The sequence below is a fragment of the Salmo trutta genome, chromosome 13 (genome assembly GCF_901001165.1).
Source record: "Salmo trutta chromosome 13, fSalTru1.1, whole genome shotgun sequence".
Taxonomy (NCBI): domain Eukaryota; kingdom Metazoa; phylum Chordata; class Actinopteri; order Salmoniformes; family Salmonidae; genus Salmo; species Salmo trutta.
The window spans coordinates 22486669-22502532 of record NC_042969.1 but is presented as its reverse complement, the minus strand read 5'-3'; the positions used below and the strand labels follow the sequence as shown (position 1 = coordinate 22502532).

Sequence of the window (15864 nt, the reverse complement as noted above, 5' to 3'; positions counted from 1 at the left end):
TCAGGATCATGATCCCCACCACAATTGCAACACTGTCGTCCTACACACCGTTATTCAGTATCCTCTGTTCGTCTGCACACACTTGAAACATCACCAAATCCTTTACAATTCTTCTGCAGTGGTTTGGGGACAAAAGCTCTTACAGCGTATCTTGCATAAACAAGCTTCACATGAGTAGGTATTTGCTCTTTATAAAAAAAAACAACAGCACCAACTGACTCTTATTTTTCTCCATTCACCCAGTAGGTCAGACGCCGGGCACAAACCACACCAGGAATTCAACCTGAATATCTATCGTCACCCCGGAAATGACTCCTTGACAGGTGTTTTATTCTACAAAACTTCTCTTGTATGGATTCTTTTGAGGCCCACTGCAATCTTCTTCTACTCTTCAGAAATACAATTAATCAAAATAAGACCACTCCTGGTCACTCTGACAGCCTCCATTTTTCCAAGCACATACTTAACAATTCGATACCTGTAACGGGTTTCCCACATATGCATCCTTACTCAACCTACACATCCCAACAAGAAGCGATTCATTACCACTTACACACGTATCCTCCACTACAATTTTTGACAATTTCCATTTTTTTCTTCCATTTTTCGATACTACTGTTGTCCATTCAGAACATTCGTCTTCGCCAAATTTACTCGACGCGCTGCTCAATTCGAACTCAGCATCCACTTCCGACATCTTTCCTTCAAACGGCCTCCTAGCCCGTCAGCCTCGAACAGCTCTGTTCCTTCGCGTTTCGTTTTTATTTGGCATTTTGTAACCCCTCCTCGTGACTCCTCCTCCCTGGAGATCAGCGTGAGGTGCGTTCATGATCAAGTGGGATGTGGAATTTACCACATAATACTGGTAAAAATGTACTTGAACGGCCCTCCAACTGCTAATTACTAGTGGGAACTCATCTATCGTTCTGAGCTCCCACTTCTCCCACATGCTGACTTCTGACGTGACATACTAAAATAATTTCCCCGATACCAGCCTTTTCGGCAGTGAAATGCATCAAAACATTATTTATAAAAAGTAATCTATTAATATTGTGTTTGAACACTATCATTTGTTCACAAGCATGATAGCTGTACTTTTAGTTTATGGTTTACAAAGCTTGTTGGCCATTAGCCAATTAGCGTTTCAACGAGTTCAAAACACTTGAATGCGTCCAACTGGTATTTACGTCTTTACAAACGGAAAATTCCCACCTCCACTTGGTTACGAACGCAACTATCGCGTCTCGGCGTCTGTGGACTACGATTTTATGCCAGCATGGAGATAATAAGGGCGGAGCGTGCGTTTGGCGGAAGTACGTTTCTGAGCATGAGCCATGATCTGAGCCAGAGAGGGAGAGGCGAAGCGAGAGGTTTTACTCCGCCCCAAAAAATTAAATCCCACAAAGTTAGGAATTGTTTGTATGGAGGTCAACGAGAGTGTCAAATTTGGTTAATAACAAAACATGTAATTGCTAATTTTCTATGCGAGGCTTATTTGATCTAATAGAAGTTTCCTAATAGTTAAGTGTTTACGAATGCAATGATATAAGTGCGTCACGTGGCATTTCGACAACTTTGAAAAATATGACTTTATATCTGAGTTGTGCCTGTCATAGAGATAGATAGAGGACTGAACATGTATATAACCTGTTTTAGCATGGACATTGCCATTGAGGGCTTCCACCATTTTAAAGTAGTCAACTGGGTGGTGATTCCTATGAGTTGGAAGCGATCAGCTATTGAAGAAGAAATAAGAAATCTGCCTTCCATCTTTGAGGACATGTATTTCCGCTGTTAGAGTTGTCACTTGACTATCTTGTCAATATAGGAGACCATCTTTGAACTCAGAAATCGAGGTCCGAATTCATCTTTCATATTCTATGTTTATCGGATCTCTTGGAGACAGAGGGGCCCGGTCCAAGCCCTTAGACAAGGGTTGGTTCAGATAGAACCACCGGATAACTAAAACTGTGTTTCAGACCTTGCCACTGCCACACACGGCTTTAAGTTACTTCCACGGGTGTCAGGTGGGGATGTTGCTGACTTTCTAGCCAGCTGTCTGAGTGCATCTATAGTGAGCGATTAGAAGCTTCAAGAGTCAATTAGCTTGCAAGCCAGCAGACGAGCTAACCTGTATTGAATTTAGAAAGAATTGAATGTACCTCACCCCACTCTTCATGAATTGCCACTAGCCTGAAATGTGAATGCTACAAAGCTAACTTAGTAATAGCTAGTCATTGTTAAGTTTTTTTGTGGTGGCCCGCTGCTGCTTTCGACGTTAATTACTTTGTGTTATTCATGTCCATTGTCTCACTTTAGTTTGCTTATAGATATAGATTTTTATTTTAAAATGCCGTGTCATTAAATAGGGCGCGCTGGTGGCTTTTTTTTGCTTCCAGTTTATGCAGGAACTTTAATGAGCACAGTACTGTAGTTTGCTAGGTTAGCATTGGCTAGCTAGCTATTGTTGCGTTAATTGGTATGTTCAGCAGCCGTTCAGCTACTGATGGGCTAGTTGTATTTCTGCAGTGACTACTATCTGAATATAACGTTACAATAATGAGTCCTCAATAGGTAGCATGTAGAGTAACGTTAGCTAGCTAAGTGAAAAGCTTATTGCATGTAGGCTAGCTTTGTAGTTAGCGTTTGACATATGACCATGTTGGTTGCTAGAAGTCAATTCTTGACAAACCGCTTGTCAAGCACTGGTCCCTAAAGTCTGTCAACATTTTTTTGTTCAAGAAATGCTTGGTGAATTGAGTCTCTCTCACTTTTGGTCCACAAAGTGCTCCCTCTTTATCACAGAGTGAAAAACCTTTGTTATGTTGTTTTTCTTTTTTTTGCAGAATGGTAATCCGTTAGTGTGTGTGTGCATGCCTGAATAACAGGGTCCGAGTGAGTGTGTTGCTTTCTCTGGGGGAATATTTCACTGCCCTGGACATGATGGGGCCCGAGGCGCAAGTCTCGAGTTGCCAACCCGTACAGACTGGATGAGCCCAAGGACTACATCAATGAGCTCTCCCATGAGGTCCTCTGCCACATATTCCGGTCAGTGAAAGTCAAAGAGCAGAATTCAATTGACATGGCTCCCTATACAGTGTTTACCCTATATGCATTTAGTAGCGGTGCAGCACCGCTGATACATCGTGGTCGCCACTGCATGTTTAAAATAATGTAGATGTATGCCACAGGGAGAACCCATCCACCACCCCCATGCAGGAAGACCACAGATGTTACAAGTTTCAATTTCACCACAATGACCGTGATAGCAATTTTTTTTTTATAGCTAATCCTAGCTAGACCAGAGCCTGTCGTTTTCAATGGGAGCAAATTAATCATAGTGGGCAGAATAAGCAAGGAGGTGGGCAGAGCCAAGCATGAGCTAGGGAGATTCTATTGGTGCATTTTAGCATTTATTTGCATATTTCCATTAGGGAACGCCTACTCTGAAGCGCATGTGTGCAATAACTCAATTCGCCCTTGCACCGCTAAGCAATGACATTTTTTTACATTTTGGCAAAGGCTAAAGTTTACAAAACACATTCCACTCTGTTACAGTTTCTAGTTTTGGAAACTGAACTGTATGGAGATTAAATGTTTAATCGTGAGAAAATTTGCAGAATGTCAGCCAAAATCTGTCTCGCTCCATCTTCTCCCACTGCCATCAATTGGGCTTCTTCTCATCACCATATTTGGTAGTGAGTGGAACCGGTAGCCGGATGCCTCACGTATATACATCCGGTGAAATATCTGTCTCATTGTTCTGAGATGATAGAGTAGCTGTGAATATTTCTTCCCTTTTTAAAATGTATTTTCTATTTAATCTTTATTTTGACAGTCATACTGAGACCAAGGTCTCTGTTTCATAGGATCCCTGTAATTACAAAAAGATACATATCAATACATTAGTGTTGCACGGTATACTGAAACTTAAGTCCTTTTTTTATGCTAGATCATGAAAACGGTGGGAAACTTTCGATACTTGTCAAATGTGTGTCACGGATCAAGTCTATCAGCGCAGCCGATGTACCCCTTTGTGTGAGCACACCGTGCCTGCTCCACTTAGCCTGCACTGGGAGTCTGGGCAGCATCATATTAGCTCCCCACTCATACTGCTGCACAGGAGTTAACACACTTGAATAATGCAACATGGTTTATAGAAATGTTGAAACTGTTATTTACTGTTTGCTATGTCCATACAGGCTAGAACACGTTACATTAAAAGAAGATTCCGGTATCTTCCAGCTTTGGAAGCTATCTTTCCTTGCTAGTTTACAGCTGAAGCGAACATCATTTCACTACCCTAATACTTAGTTTGTGATAATATGCAAACCATAATGCAAAATATGCTGATTTCTAAGGCGATTGCCACCAAAACTGTATTCATTCACATAACCTTTGGGAGAGAGGTGAGAGATTATCTATTGCCTCAGCGAACTGTGTGTGTGGGGTTCTGACGGACCGCCCCTCTCTTGCCTCAAATGACCTCATTACTGGTTAGAGACAGCAAACGATAAAAAATAAAATAAGCTACTTCTATGAAAATTATGTTGATCAGTACAATAAAATAAGTCCCAAATGGAAGGGTAACAGATTGACATCTGAAATCAGCCAAAACAAGCTTAATAACTCAATGCATGCATACTCTCCTATTGAATATGCATTCACCTGTCTTGTGAATATGCCTAGGCTACATCTTGATTTACCCAGTTTATCAATAGATTACCATTCAATTATTACCGTTATGTAGTTAAATTGGTTAACAAAACATTAATTGTATAATTTATTAATTAATGCATACATGGTTGTCTCTGAAAAATTTTGACAATTTTTTTATAATGTAATGATATTGAACTTAGCAGTAGCTGAGTTTATCTCCCTGGATCAAGTGCCATTCTGTGACTTTGGCTAATATGCATTTTTTTTTACGTGGTATTGTGATGGTATCGAGTATCGTGATACTAAACCTGGTATTGAAGTCAAAATTCACTACAAAACACTACAATGCACCACGAAAAACAAAACAGAGATCGAAAACAAACACCTCAGTAAGAAGGTCATTCAGCTGCCTGAATTGCCCTAGAGGCACCAAAATATCACATTTAAGAGTTTTGAAGATTATTCCACAAGTAATTAAAAAAATCAGATTTACCTAACTCAGTGGAGATGGAAGGGATCTCCAGAGTTAGCCGTCCCTGAGACCGGGTCTGGTTTCTTCTACGTCTGTAGGTTAACAATGAAGTAAGGTATGGCGGAAGTTTGTGTAAGAGGGCTTTAGAAAGAAAAATAGTGCAATGCATCGATCTATGAAACTTCAGAGAGGGCCAGACGATTTTCTGATACAGAATGCAGTGATGTGTACTGAACCTGTCGCCCGTAAATAAACGTAGTGTGATGATAAACTATGATAAACTGTGTCCAATGGCTTCAATACAGTGGCAGCTTCATTCATATAGACGATATCCCCATAGTCTATAACCGGTATGAATGTTGACTGAATCATTTTTGTTCTGTTTAATGAAATGCATCAGGGGAGGCTGCTGAGGGAGGACAGCTCATAATAATGGCTGGAACAGAGTGAATGGAATGGCATGAAACCTTGTGTTTGTGTTTGATACTATTCCACTTCAGTCATTACCACGAGCCCGTCCTCCCCAATTAAAGTGCCACCAACCCCCTGTGGAAGGCATGCCCTATTCCCCTAAAGGAATTCCATTTTAATGATTGACTTAACTAACTCATCAATATGCTTTCTGAAAGATACCCAGATGTTTTTAAGCGGGCACATGATCAATGTAGGCACCATTCATAAATCATCAGAAACTGTTGAATTAAGCTTAAAAAGCTTTTTGGAAAATAACATATACTTAGTTTTACCTGCGTTAGGGACCAATTTCATTTCAAGGACTTTCCTCGTCCATGCAGGTATCTACCTATGCAGGACGTCATGTGTATGGAGTGCCTGTCTCGGAAGCTCCGAGAGGCGTTAACACAGTACCTGCTGGGGGTGAAGGTGGTGGACCTGTGTGCCAGCCGCTGGTGGGAGTACATTCCCTCAGGTAGGCAGAGAGGTACATGGTATGCTTTGAGTGAAGCTACAGGGGATTGATTATGATATTGATCCTATGCAGAATAGTTAATAGTTATTTTTTTGAATGGTCAATTTTTTGGGCTGTCAAACACAAATGAAAGATTAAAGCAGTTAAGATTGCAGGTAATATGTACGTACTCTGTGATAGGGAACCTATACAGACTGCACTCTGTAGTTAACCCTCTGTAACTGTTCTGGCCTGGTTTAATGGAGCAGGATTCACGGACCCCAGTTTCCTCATGCTGCTGAAGAAGATGCCAGACCTGGAGCAGCTGTATGGGCTGCACCCCCGCTACCTGGAGCGCCGCAGGGTCCGGGATACCATGCTTTCAGCATCCCAGGAGTACTGGAGGCTCTTCAGGCCTGTCCCAATCTGCTGGTGAGTCTGGGGCTCATGTGTACTGCACTACTTTTGACAAGGGTCCAAAGGGCTCTGGTTGAAAGCAGTGCACTATATATAGGGAATAGGGTGCCATTTGGGTTAAGGCCTGTGACTGTTATGTTCAATTCAGAAAGCAACATTCATGTTGAGGTGATAGTTTTGCATAAAGATCTTTTATAGTGATGTGATACATTTTGAGTTATACCAGCTCTTTGATACTGTATGCCTAGTAGAGATGTTGTGTACGCTAAGATGTCTTTGTCTGTCCGTGTACGCTAAGATGTCTTTGTCTGTCTGCAGGGAGTGGAGACGTCTCATCTGGAGCTGGTGGAGGTGATCTGGCACTACATCCCTCAGGTCCACATCCTGGGGAAGTTCCGCAACCGCAACGGGGCGTTCCCCATTCCCCCCGAAAACAAGCTCACTATCCCCATCGCAGCCAAAATACAAACCCTGCATCTCGTCGGTGAGTGTATCAAGGAGTATAGCTACCTGTCTGTTTAGGCCATGATACCCTAGCCTGGTAACAGAGCTGTGTGGGCTTTAGCTAACTCCTCTGTTGTGCTCAATGGACAACTGTATTTACCAGGCTAAAGACACTCACCACAATGTACTAAGTTATTGTACTCCTCTTATGTCCCAGGGGTGAATGTGCCAGAGATCCCTTGTGTGTCCATGCTGAGACACCTCTACCTAAAGTGGGTTCGCCTGACCAAGCCCCAGCCCTTCAAAGACTTCCTGTGTGTCAGCCTACGGACCTTTGTGATGAGGAACTGCGCAGGCCCCACCAACTCCCTGAAGTACGTTCCCCTGGTGACAGGCCTGGCCTCTGCCCGCAACCTGGAGCAGCTGGAGTTGGTCAGAGTACCCTTCCTGGGGGCTCATCCAGCACGTGGTGGAGGACAGCTGGAAGTCAGGTAAGCTGAGGGACCATCTTAATGATATTCAATTCAGTACAGTTTGTGTGTTTCAATCACCCTCTGCATTTACTCCTACCTATTGTGCCCCAGGGGGATTTCGCAATTTGCATACTATTGTATTTGGTGCCTGTAAGAATGCATTTGAAGTTGACCTGGGCTACCTCATCATTACTGCTGCACGCAGGTAACAACTCACTGTTTAAGATCATTCAATAGATAAACATGATGAATGGGGAGATTTAGCGAGTGCTTTGGGTTTTCCTCTAGATTGCGTGAGGTTCGAATCCAGCTTTCCCTAACCAAAGATGGGGTGTTCTCTGCACTGAAGATGGCTGAACTGGAGTTCCCCCAGTTTGAGACTTTGCACCTCGGATACGTTGATGAGTTCCAATTGCAGTGTGAGTCAGTCAAGGTCTAAGATGTTATACTGTATAGTTACTAGTGCTGAGCAATTAGTGCTTTATGAGGTCAGTTTGGATTTGATCAAAAATATATATCACGATTTAGGTTTATCTTTTTTAAAAACATTAAATGCACTATGCATTATGTGGGTTGAATGCTGGAACAACACAGAATAAAACAATGAATTAAAGTCCTGTGATGGTAGTGACTGCCCATGACTGCTTATCACCAATAAACCAACAGTTATTCACATCACTTCACTTTAAAGAGGCAATCAGTAGTTGCTACTTTCATTTTTTGACTTATAAATGAATGATATGTACACATTGATTCTTGAAGTATATCATTTATAAATGCCTCATGAGCTTAGTTCAACAGTCGTACCTCATCAGAACCCGAAATAAGCTTGTTTTACTCCAATGTTTGTAAACAAAGTAAATGTAAACAAACACTACAGTATATAGCCTCAAAACATGGTTAAAACTATCATTTTGATACCATGGATGGTCAGACCTTGCATCCATAGCTCTATGACTGAGAGGTTACATTTTTCTATCCCTCAGCTGTTTACCAAAACGGGTGGGGAATCACTTTTATTGTTTCTACTGCTGGTTTTCCACTTTAATAAAATATTTCAGTTATGTATATTACATTAGTTTTATTTGATTACTTTATTATTTCATTCCAAGTTATCATCTCTATAGAGCTGCTGTCTGACAAAATCACTATTTTATTAGTTCTTCAATGTAAACAAGACATACATTTATGACTGCTGAATACCAACTATCAATCACTTGGATCATGTATTTTCAGGTAGAGAGACCTCGCAAAGCAACTGCTCTCCAGGTATCCCCTCTTGATCGTGCATTCTTCTGTCTCTAGCGTAGCAGGCGTTAAAAACACAGACTGGACAAGTAGCCGCACAATGGATTATGGTCATTGTAGTTTAGAGCAGAAAACATGATAATTAACTATGTCTGTTGGAAACTACAACTCCCTAATACCTCGCACAGTTCGGGCATGATTGGATTTATCTCTAAAGAAACCCCTTCAAGTGTATCCCATAATCTACTTGCTGAAACTGTGAATGGCCTTAATACTACTGGTCCTCTGCTGCAGAGCTTCCAGAGGTGAATGTGATGGTGCTGGAGGAGAACATTGAGGCTGAGGTGGTGGGCCAGGTCTGGCCTGCCGAGGGGGAAGGACCTCCTGGTCCCAGTCAGCCTGCCAACCCTCAGCCTGACAAGGAACAAGCAGGTCTGGACAGGTCTGCTCAAAAAAATCAAGGGAACACTTAAACAACACAATGTAACTCCAAGTCAATCACACTTCTGTGAAATCAAACTGTCCACTTAGGAAGCAACACTGATTGACAATACATTTCACATGCTGTTGTGCAAATGGAATAGACAACCGGTGGAAATTATAGGCAATTAGCAAGACACCCCCAATAAAGGAGTGGTTCTGCAGGTGGGGACCACAGACCACTTCTCAGTTCCTATGCTTCCTGGCGGATGTTTTGGTCACTTTTGAATGCTGGCAGTGCTTCCACTCTAGTGATATCATGAGAGGGAGTTTCAACCCACACAAGTGGCTCAGGTAGTGCAGCTCATCCAGGATGGCACATCAATGCGAGCTGTGGCAAGAAGGTTTGCTGTGTCTGTCAGCGTAGTGTCCAGAGCATGGAGGCGCTACCAGGAGACAGGCCAGTACATCAGGAGATGTGGAGGAGGCCGTAGGAGGGCAACAACCCAGCAGCAGGACCGCTACCTCTGCCTTTGTGCAAGGAGGAGCAGGAGAAGCACTGCCAGAGCCCTGCAAAATGACATCCAGCAGGCCACAAATGTGCATGTGTCTGCTCAAACGGTCAGAAACAGACTCGATGAGGGTGGTATGAGGGCCCGACGTCCACAGGTGGGGGTTGTGCTTACAGCCCAACACCGTGCAGGACGTTTGGCATTTGCCAGAGATCACCAAGATTTGCAAATTCGCCACTGGCTCCCTGTGCTCTTCACAGATGAAAGCAGGTTCACACTGAGCACATGTGACAGACGTGACAGAGTCTGGAGACGCCGTGGAGAACATTCTGCTGCCTGCAACATCCTCCAGCATGACCGGTTTGGCGGTGGGTCAGTCATGGTGTGGGGTGGCATTTCTTTGGGGGGCCGCACAGCCCTCCATGTGCTCGCCAGAGGTAGCCTGACTGCCATTAGGTACCGAGATGAGATCCTCAGACCCCTTGTGAGACCATATGCTGTTGCGGTTGGCCCTGGGTTCCTCCTAATGCAAGACAATGCTAGACGTCATGTGGCTGGAGTGTGTCAGCAGTTCCTGCAAGAGGAAGGCATTGATGCTATGGACTGGCCCGCCCGTTCCCCAGACCTGAATCCAATTGAGCACATCTGGGACATCATGTCTCGCTCCATCCACCAACCCAACGTTGCAGAACAGACTGTCCAGGAGTTGTCGGATGCTTTAGTCCAGGTCTGGGAGGAGATCCCTCAGGAGACCATCCACCACCTCATCAAGAGCATGCCCAGGCGTTGTAGGGAGGTCATACAGGCACGTGGAGGCCACACACACTACTGAGCCTCATTTTGACTTGTTTGAAGGACATTACATCAACGTTGGATCAGCCTGTAGTGTGGTTTTCCACTTTAATTTTGAGTGTGACTCCAAATCCAGACCTCCATGGGTTGATAAATTGGATTTCCATTGATTATTTTTGTGTGATTTTGTTGTCAGCCCATTCAACTATGTAAAGAAAAAAGTATTTAATAAGATTATTTATTTCATTCAGATCTAGGATGTGTTTAAGTGTTCCCTTTATTTTTTTGAGCAGTGTATATATATATACTGTATTCTATTCTACTGTATTTTAGTCAATGCCACTCCGACATTGCTTGTCCTAATATTTATATATTTTTTAATTCCATCATTTTAGATTTGTATGTATTGTTGTGTAGTGTTAGATATTACTGTACCGTTGGAGCTAGGAACACAAGCATTTTGCTACACCCGCAATAACATCTGCTAAATAAGTTCATGTGACCAATAAGATTTGTAACGTCACTAGCTACAGTAGACTATGCAGGCTTTAGGGGAGGGGCAGGTAGCCTACACACACAAACTGGCAAAGATTTTCAGCTGGCAGGCAGGCAGACACTGGAATAAACCATGAGTGCTTTACCTAGCCACTTTGTTTTTTTATGGGACCGGAAAGAAATGCCCAGAACATAAAATAATGTTATTAACTGGTTCCCATGCTTTTAAAATAATGGTTCTGTTCCGGAACAGTATAGATCACTTTCGTTTTTTCATCTGGTTCTGTTCCTCTAAAAAAATGTTGTTCTTTCACAGTTTTCTGTTCTCCGAATGGGTTCCAACCCCTGATATTTGGTGTGTTGCTGCCCTTCTGTTTCTTACAGTACATCGCTTTCTTTATCATGGCCCTGATGTCATTATAACTACGGCCAGCGGGTGGTGCTGTTGAGTCCCTTCTGACCTCAATCAGCCATATTGTACTGTACTGTTGACATGGTGGTCAAGAACCAGTGTCCAGTTCCTTCCTTCCTCTATCTAAAAACCCGACTTAAACAACCACTTTCATTTAATCAACAGGGAGCTCATTAAGTATGAGTTCTTCCCCGAAGCCACGCGGACGGAAGAGGATGTGGAGAAGTATCCCAACTACCCCTGGGGCCGAGACATCTACACCTTGGAGGGTGAGATGGAGGAAGTCTCGTTCAGCACTCTGAGACTGAGATTGGGTCTCTTCACAGCAAAGCTACGTCCTCCCCTAGGGTCGCTATGCTACGTCCTCCCCTAGGGTCGCTATGCTACGTCCTCCCCTAAGGTCGCTATGCTACGTCCTCCCCTAGGGTCGCTATGCTACGTCCTCCCCTAATGCTATTTCCTCCCCTAGGGTCGCTATGCTACGTCCTCCCCTAATGCTACGTCCTCCCCCAGGGTCACTATGCTACGTCCTCCCCCAGGGTCACTATGCTACGTCCTCCCCTAGGGTCACTATGCTACGTCATCCCCTAGGGTCACTATGCTACATAGTGGGATTTAGTGTTTTTCCATGCTCCATTTATTGTCCCCCTCCAGGTTTTCATGATGCTATTCCTACATTATTTAATCAATTTTTCTCAATAGTTCCTTCACTTGTTCCTTAGTGTTTTGATGGCAGCTGCTGCTCTGCCCTGTTCTGATGTATCTACTCTCTCTCTCTGTCTGTAGGAGTGGTAGATGAAGTCCCCTACTACATGATCACAGACTTCCCCTGGCTCCGTACCCTACGTACAGCTGACCCCAACAGTTACGCACGCTACGACTTTGAGGATGATGAGAGCAGTGAGTGACCGTCACTATGTCCACAGCTCCACCAGGCCAAACTGCTGTCCTATTTCTAAAATCATTGGTAGTTGTGTTATATGAGCCGAGTGATCTGGCTCTTTGTCTGTTGAGCCATTCACATGAATGTTTTAGATCTTTTCAGGGCCTTCTGTGATCGGTCTGGTACCTACCTGATAGGTAGCACTGAGTCTGTGCCAGTCAATCATAAGGTGCAGCCACTCTCTTTGTCCGGCGGCCACTCTCTTTGGCAAACAGGTCGTCTATTTATAGATCATTTACAGTTCTGTTATGAGTAGTACAGTGGTCTTTGTGTCTTGAGCCATTTATGTAGTTAGAATAACTCCTCTAAAAATTGTAGCACCATTTGAGTCTGTGATTGTCAACCCTCTTCTCCTGTGTCTCTCCTGCAGCTACCATCTACGCCCCGCGGAGGAAGGGCCAGCTCTCAGCTGACATCTGCATGGAGACCATTGGCGAGGAGATCTCTGAGTGGCGCCAGACGCAGCACGGCGTCTTCCAGCGCGTGGTCGTGGTCTTCATCCACTGCTGTGACGTACAGGGTGAACCTGTGGACGATGACCACATCTAGTGCTTTCTGTCCTGGGAGAGAGACGGCGGGAGGGGCTCTGAAGTGCAGACACAACGCCCCTTGTGCCTGCCTGCCAGGCTCCTGCTGTGACTTCTGCACCCACCCAGTGTTGAGTGAGAACTAGTGCTTTGACTGCCTTTCCTATGGCACTCCAGGGAGTTGGCACTGGGGTGTCTGTCTCGAGTGGCCTTGTTTTTGTATTTGCTGACCTTACATGAAGGGAGAGAGAGGCTGCTCAGTGTCTTTGTTCTCTTCTTAGCCATGGTTTAGGGATTGTTTCTCTCATTGGGGGAATGACAGCTACTTGAACTTCGAGGAGTTAGAGCTCTGCTCTGTTGCTACCATTCATACTCATAGATACACTATGTTGACCTCACATCGGCGTGCATTAGCTTGGTGGAGAATTTGAAAGTGCGGGGCTTAGTATTCTGTTCTCACTGGGATGTTATTTTTCGGAGGTTTTGAAATCCCAGTTTGTGTTTTGGAGAGATTTCTACTGCCGTGGGAGAATATCAGTGTTTGAGAGTTTGGTGTTCTCACCTCCTACCTCTGGTGCTGACAGAAACCAGCTTTAGAGAAGCATCCTCAAGCTAGACGCTACAAGTGCCCTTAGATTTGTTTATAAAGAACATTTAGCTTTTGGTTAGTTTTATCAAATTAGTTTTTTTTTCTTATTTCTGCTTTGTTTTTATTAGTATTTCCTGTTTTTAATCCTTTTCTTCATCTCTGTTCCTGAGGTCTGTCATTTGGGAAGGTTGGTTGGTTTGGTGTGCATTATGAGTTATGGTCTGTGTTGCTCAGTTCTATTTACCTCACGACTTGGTAAAACGAGAGAGGTCCGCGGCGGAATCCAAAGAAATGTGTTACCAAATAATTTCCACAAAAAATTATCCTGAAGAAGAAAAAGGGGAAAAAATAAATTGTTAATTTAGTCTTTCATGCATTTCAGAATTCTCCCTGCCTCTAATTGAACCCTAATTTCAAGAGACTAAGAAGGGCGCTGGCTGCTTTGATTAAGGGGCATGGCTAGTTAGGGTCTTAAAAGCATGTCTCATTCATCTCTAGATGACTGCAGGCATGCGGACTGTGTCCAAGCAAGAGGACCTTCCTTCAACACATTTGCTCCACATTGTGTTTTATGTGGAATAATAATACTTCTTTGGGAAGCACAACTAAGTTTTGTTAATGTATGTGCACTGCACTGTAACACAGGAGGTAGGAGAAGAACAGGACAGGAATGTACCATATGATCTGGAGCTTCTTTTCTAGCTCTCTGGAGGTGAAAAAGACACTACTTTGCTCCCTAGTGTCTCCTTCCTTTTGGATGTTTGAGTTTCAACAGGTTGTTGGACAGGAAGTCAGGTGGTGTATGCCAACAAACACGCATTTTGTCTTGACTACGCTGAATCTGTTAACTGTGAACGAACCCTGTGTTCCTGAACTGAAGTTAGTTGAAGAAATCTATTTTGAAGGCCACTTTAAGAGTCTGAGGAAGAGCCATTAAAGTGGGATGACTGCTCTACTGTTTCTCTAGTCTGGGTGACTCCCTCCACCCTCCTCTTCTAAAGCCAAGCCAGCCTGGGTGACTCCCTCCACCCTCCTCTTCCAAAGCCAAGCCAGCCTGGGTGACACCCTCCTCTTCTAAAGCCAAGCCAGCCTGGGTGACACCCTCCACCCTCCTCTTCTAAAGCCAAGCCAGCCTGGGTGACTCCCTCCACCCTCCTCTTCTAAAGCCAAGCCAGCCTGGGTGACTCCCTCCACCCTCCTCTAAAGCCAAGATAGTAATTTAATCTATATACGCTAATCACTGCAGAAAAAAAGCCTGTACAAAAACAAATGTACAGATACGCTGTATTTAATGGATCTTCTTATATGTTTATATAAAAACAACTATTTCACATAATAAAAGGGAGACCTGAATCAAGTGGAACACCACTGTGTGTCATGCGTTGTCTGTTAGTGATTTAAATGTGAATCCTCTCTTTATTGAGACTGACCAGTTCACAATGAGCTCTATAGAGTCTTTATACTGTAAATGTGTGTCCCAAATGTCACCCTATTCCCTATATAGTGCTCTACTTTTTAATAGAGCCCTATAGACCCTGGTCAAGAGTAGTGCACTGTATAGAACATAGGCTCTAGAAAGCACCTGTGCATCATTCTAATTAAAATAATGAAGTCCCCATCAAAATCCATCTGATTGTCAGCCTTCCTCATCTTCGGCTGTTTACAGACCAGGAGACATCCCGAAAATCACTCTTCTCACAAACATCTTTAGCGTCTGAACGGTTTGACCAAAAAACTAATATCACCACTCTATGGAAAGGTGAGACTCAAACACGATGGTGTTCTCTTTAGTTTTTGTAGCGGGTTGCCAAACGAGCTATGGGAACTCTTCCCCTTCACGCGATGTGATTGATATGCTTAATAGCGAAGCTATTTACAGTCACGCCACACCCTTACTGTACCCATGTGACCTGTCACTAAAAAAGGCTGTGTAGCATGACATACTGTCTATCAGATCACTTTTATACAATTCTTCAACTAGCTAACTTGATTGCTTTTTGTCGGGCATGTCCATCCTTGTGTTAGCTCGCTAGTTCTTTGCAATCTGATGATGATAATGCTATGCACCACAGCTCGTGACGGTTGACCAGAAAATATCCATGTCTGAAATCTTTGAGGGTAAACAGAAACCTCAATGTGGAGCATGCACCTACTGCCATGGCGTCCACATCCAAGTATTGATTAATTCAGGTCTTCAAAGACTGAGACATCCATCCTGTTGTCCAAATACTTTGTGAGCTCAAATGCACTTGGAGCACGCCAAATGACCAAACCCCTGCCATGCCAAACATACACACTCGCTTAGCTACTGTTCCTGGTGGAGATGAGAACGATTTTGTCCATTTCTCCCGTATGGACAAATCATTTACCTGCTTCTCTCCGTCACAGTTCAGACCAAGAGCTGCCTGACAAACGATGCAGGGCATCTGATCGCTTCCTACGCAGGACACATGACAGGACGGCACTGCTTCAGCTTAGCAATTCAGCAGCGATACCGGCTTTCTATAAGAAGGAGCTGCAGGACCGCCTCTCTGCAAACTAGGATGCTGAGACC

At 43.8% G+C, this 15864-nt stretch overlaps 1 protein-coding gene across 1 annotated transcript; it reads left to right on the top strand.

Annotated features, from left to right (window-relative positions):
* Positions 1–2944: 2944 nt before the first annotated feature.
* On the top strand, positions 2945–14678 carry LOC115205032 (F-box only protein 38-like; the record flags this gene model as incomplete). The annotated part of the gene is given in 13 exon segments (XM_029770592.1): positions 2945–3048; positions 5926–6059; positions 6308–6403; positions 6406–6470; positions 6774–6939; positions 7117–7348; positions 7350–7390; positions 7484–7577; positions 7661–7791; positions 8609–8641; positions 8915–9052; positions 12038–12151; positions 12565–14678. Coding segments are annotated over 13 exon segments (1527 nt in total), but the record flags the coding sequence as incomplete, so codon positions are not given.
* Between the last annotated feature and the right edge of the window lie 1186 nt (positions 14679–15864).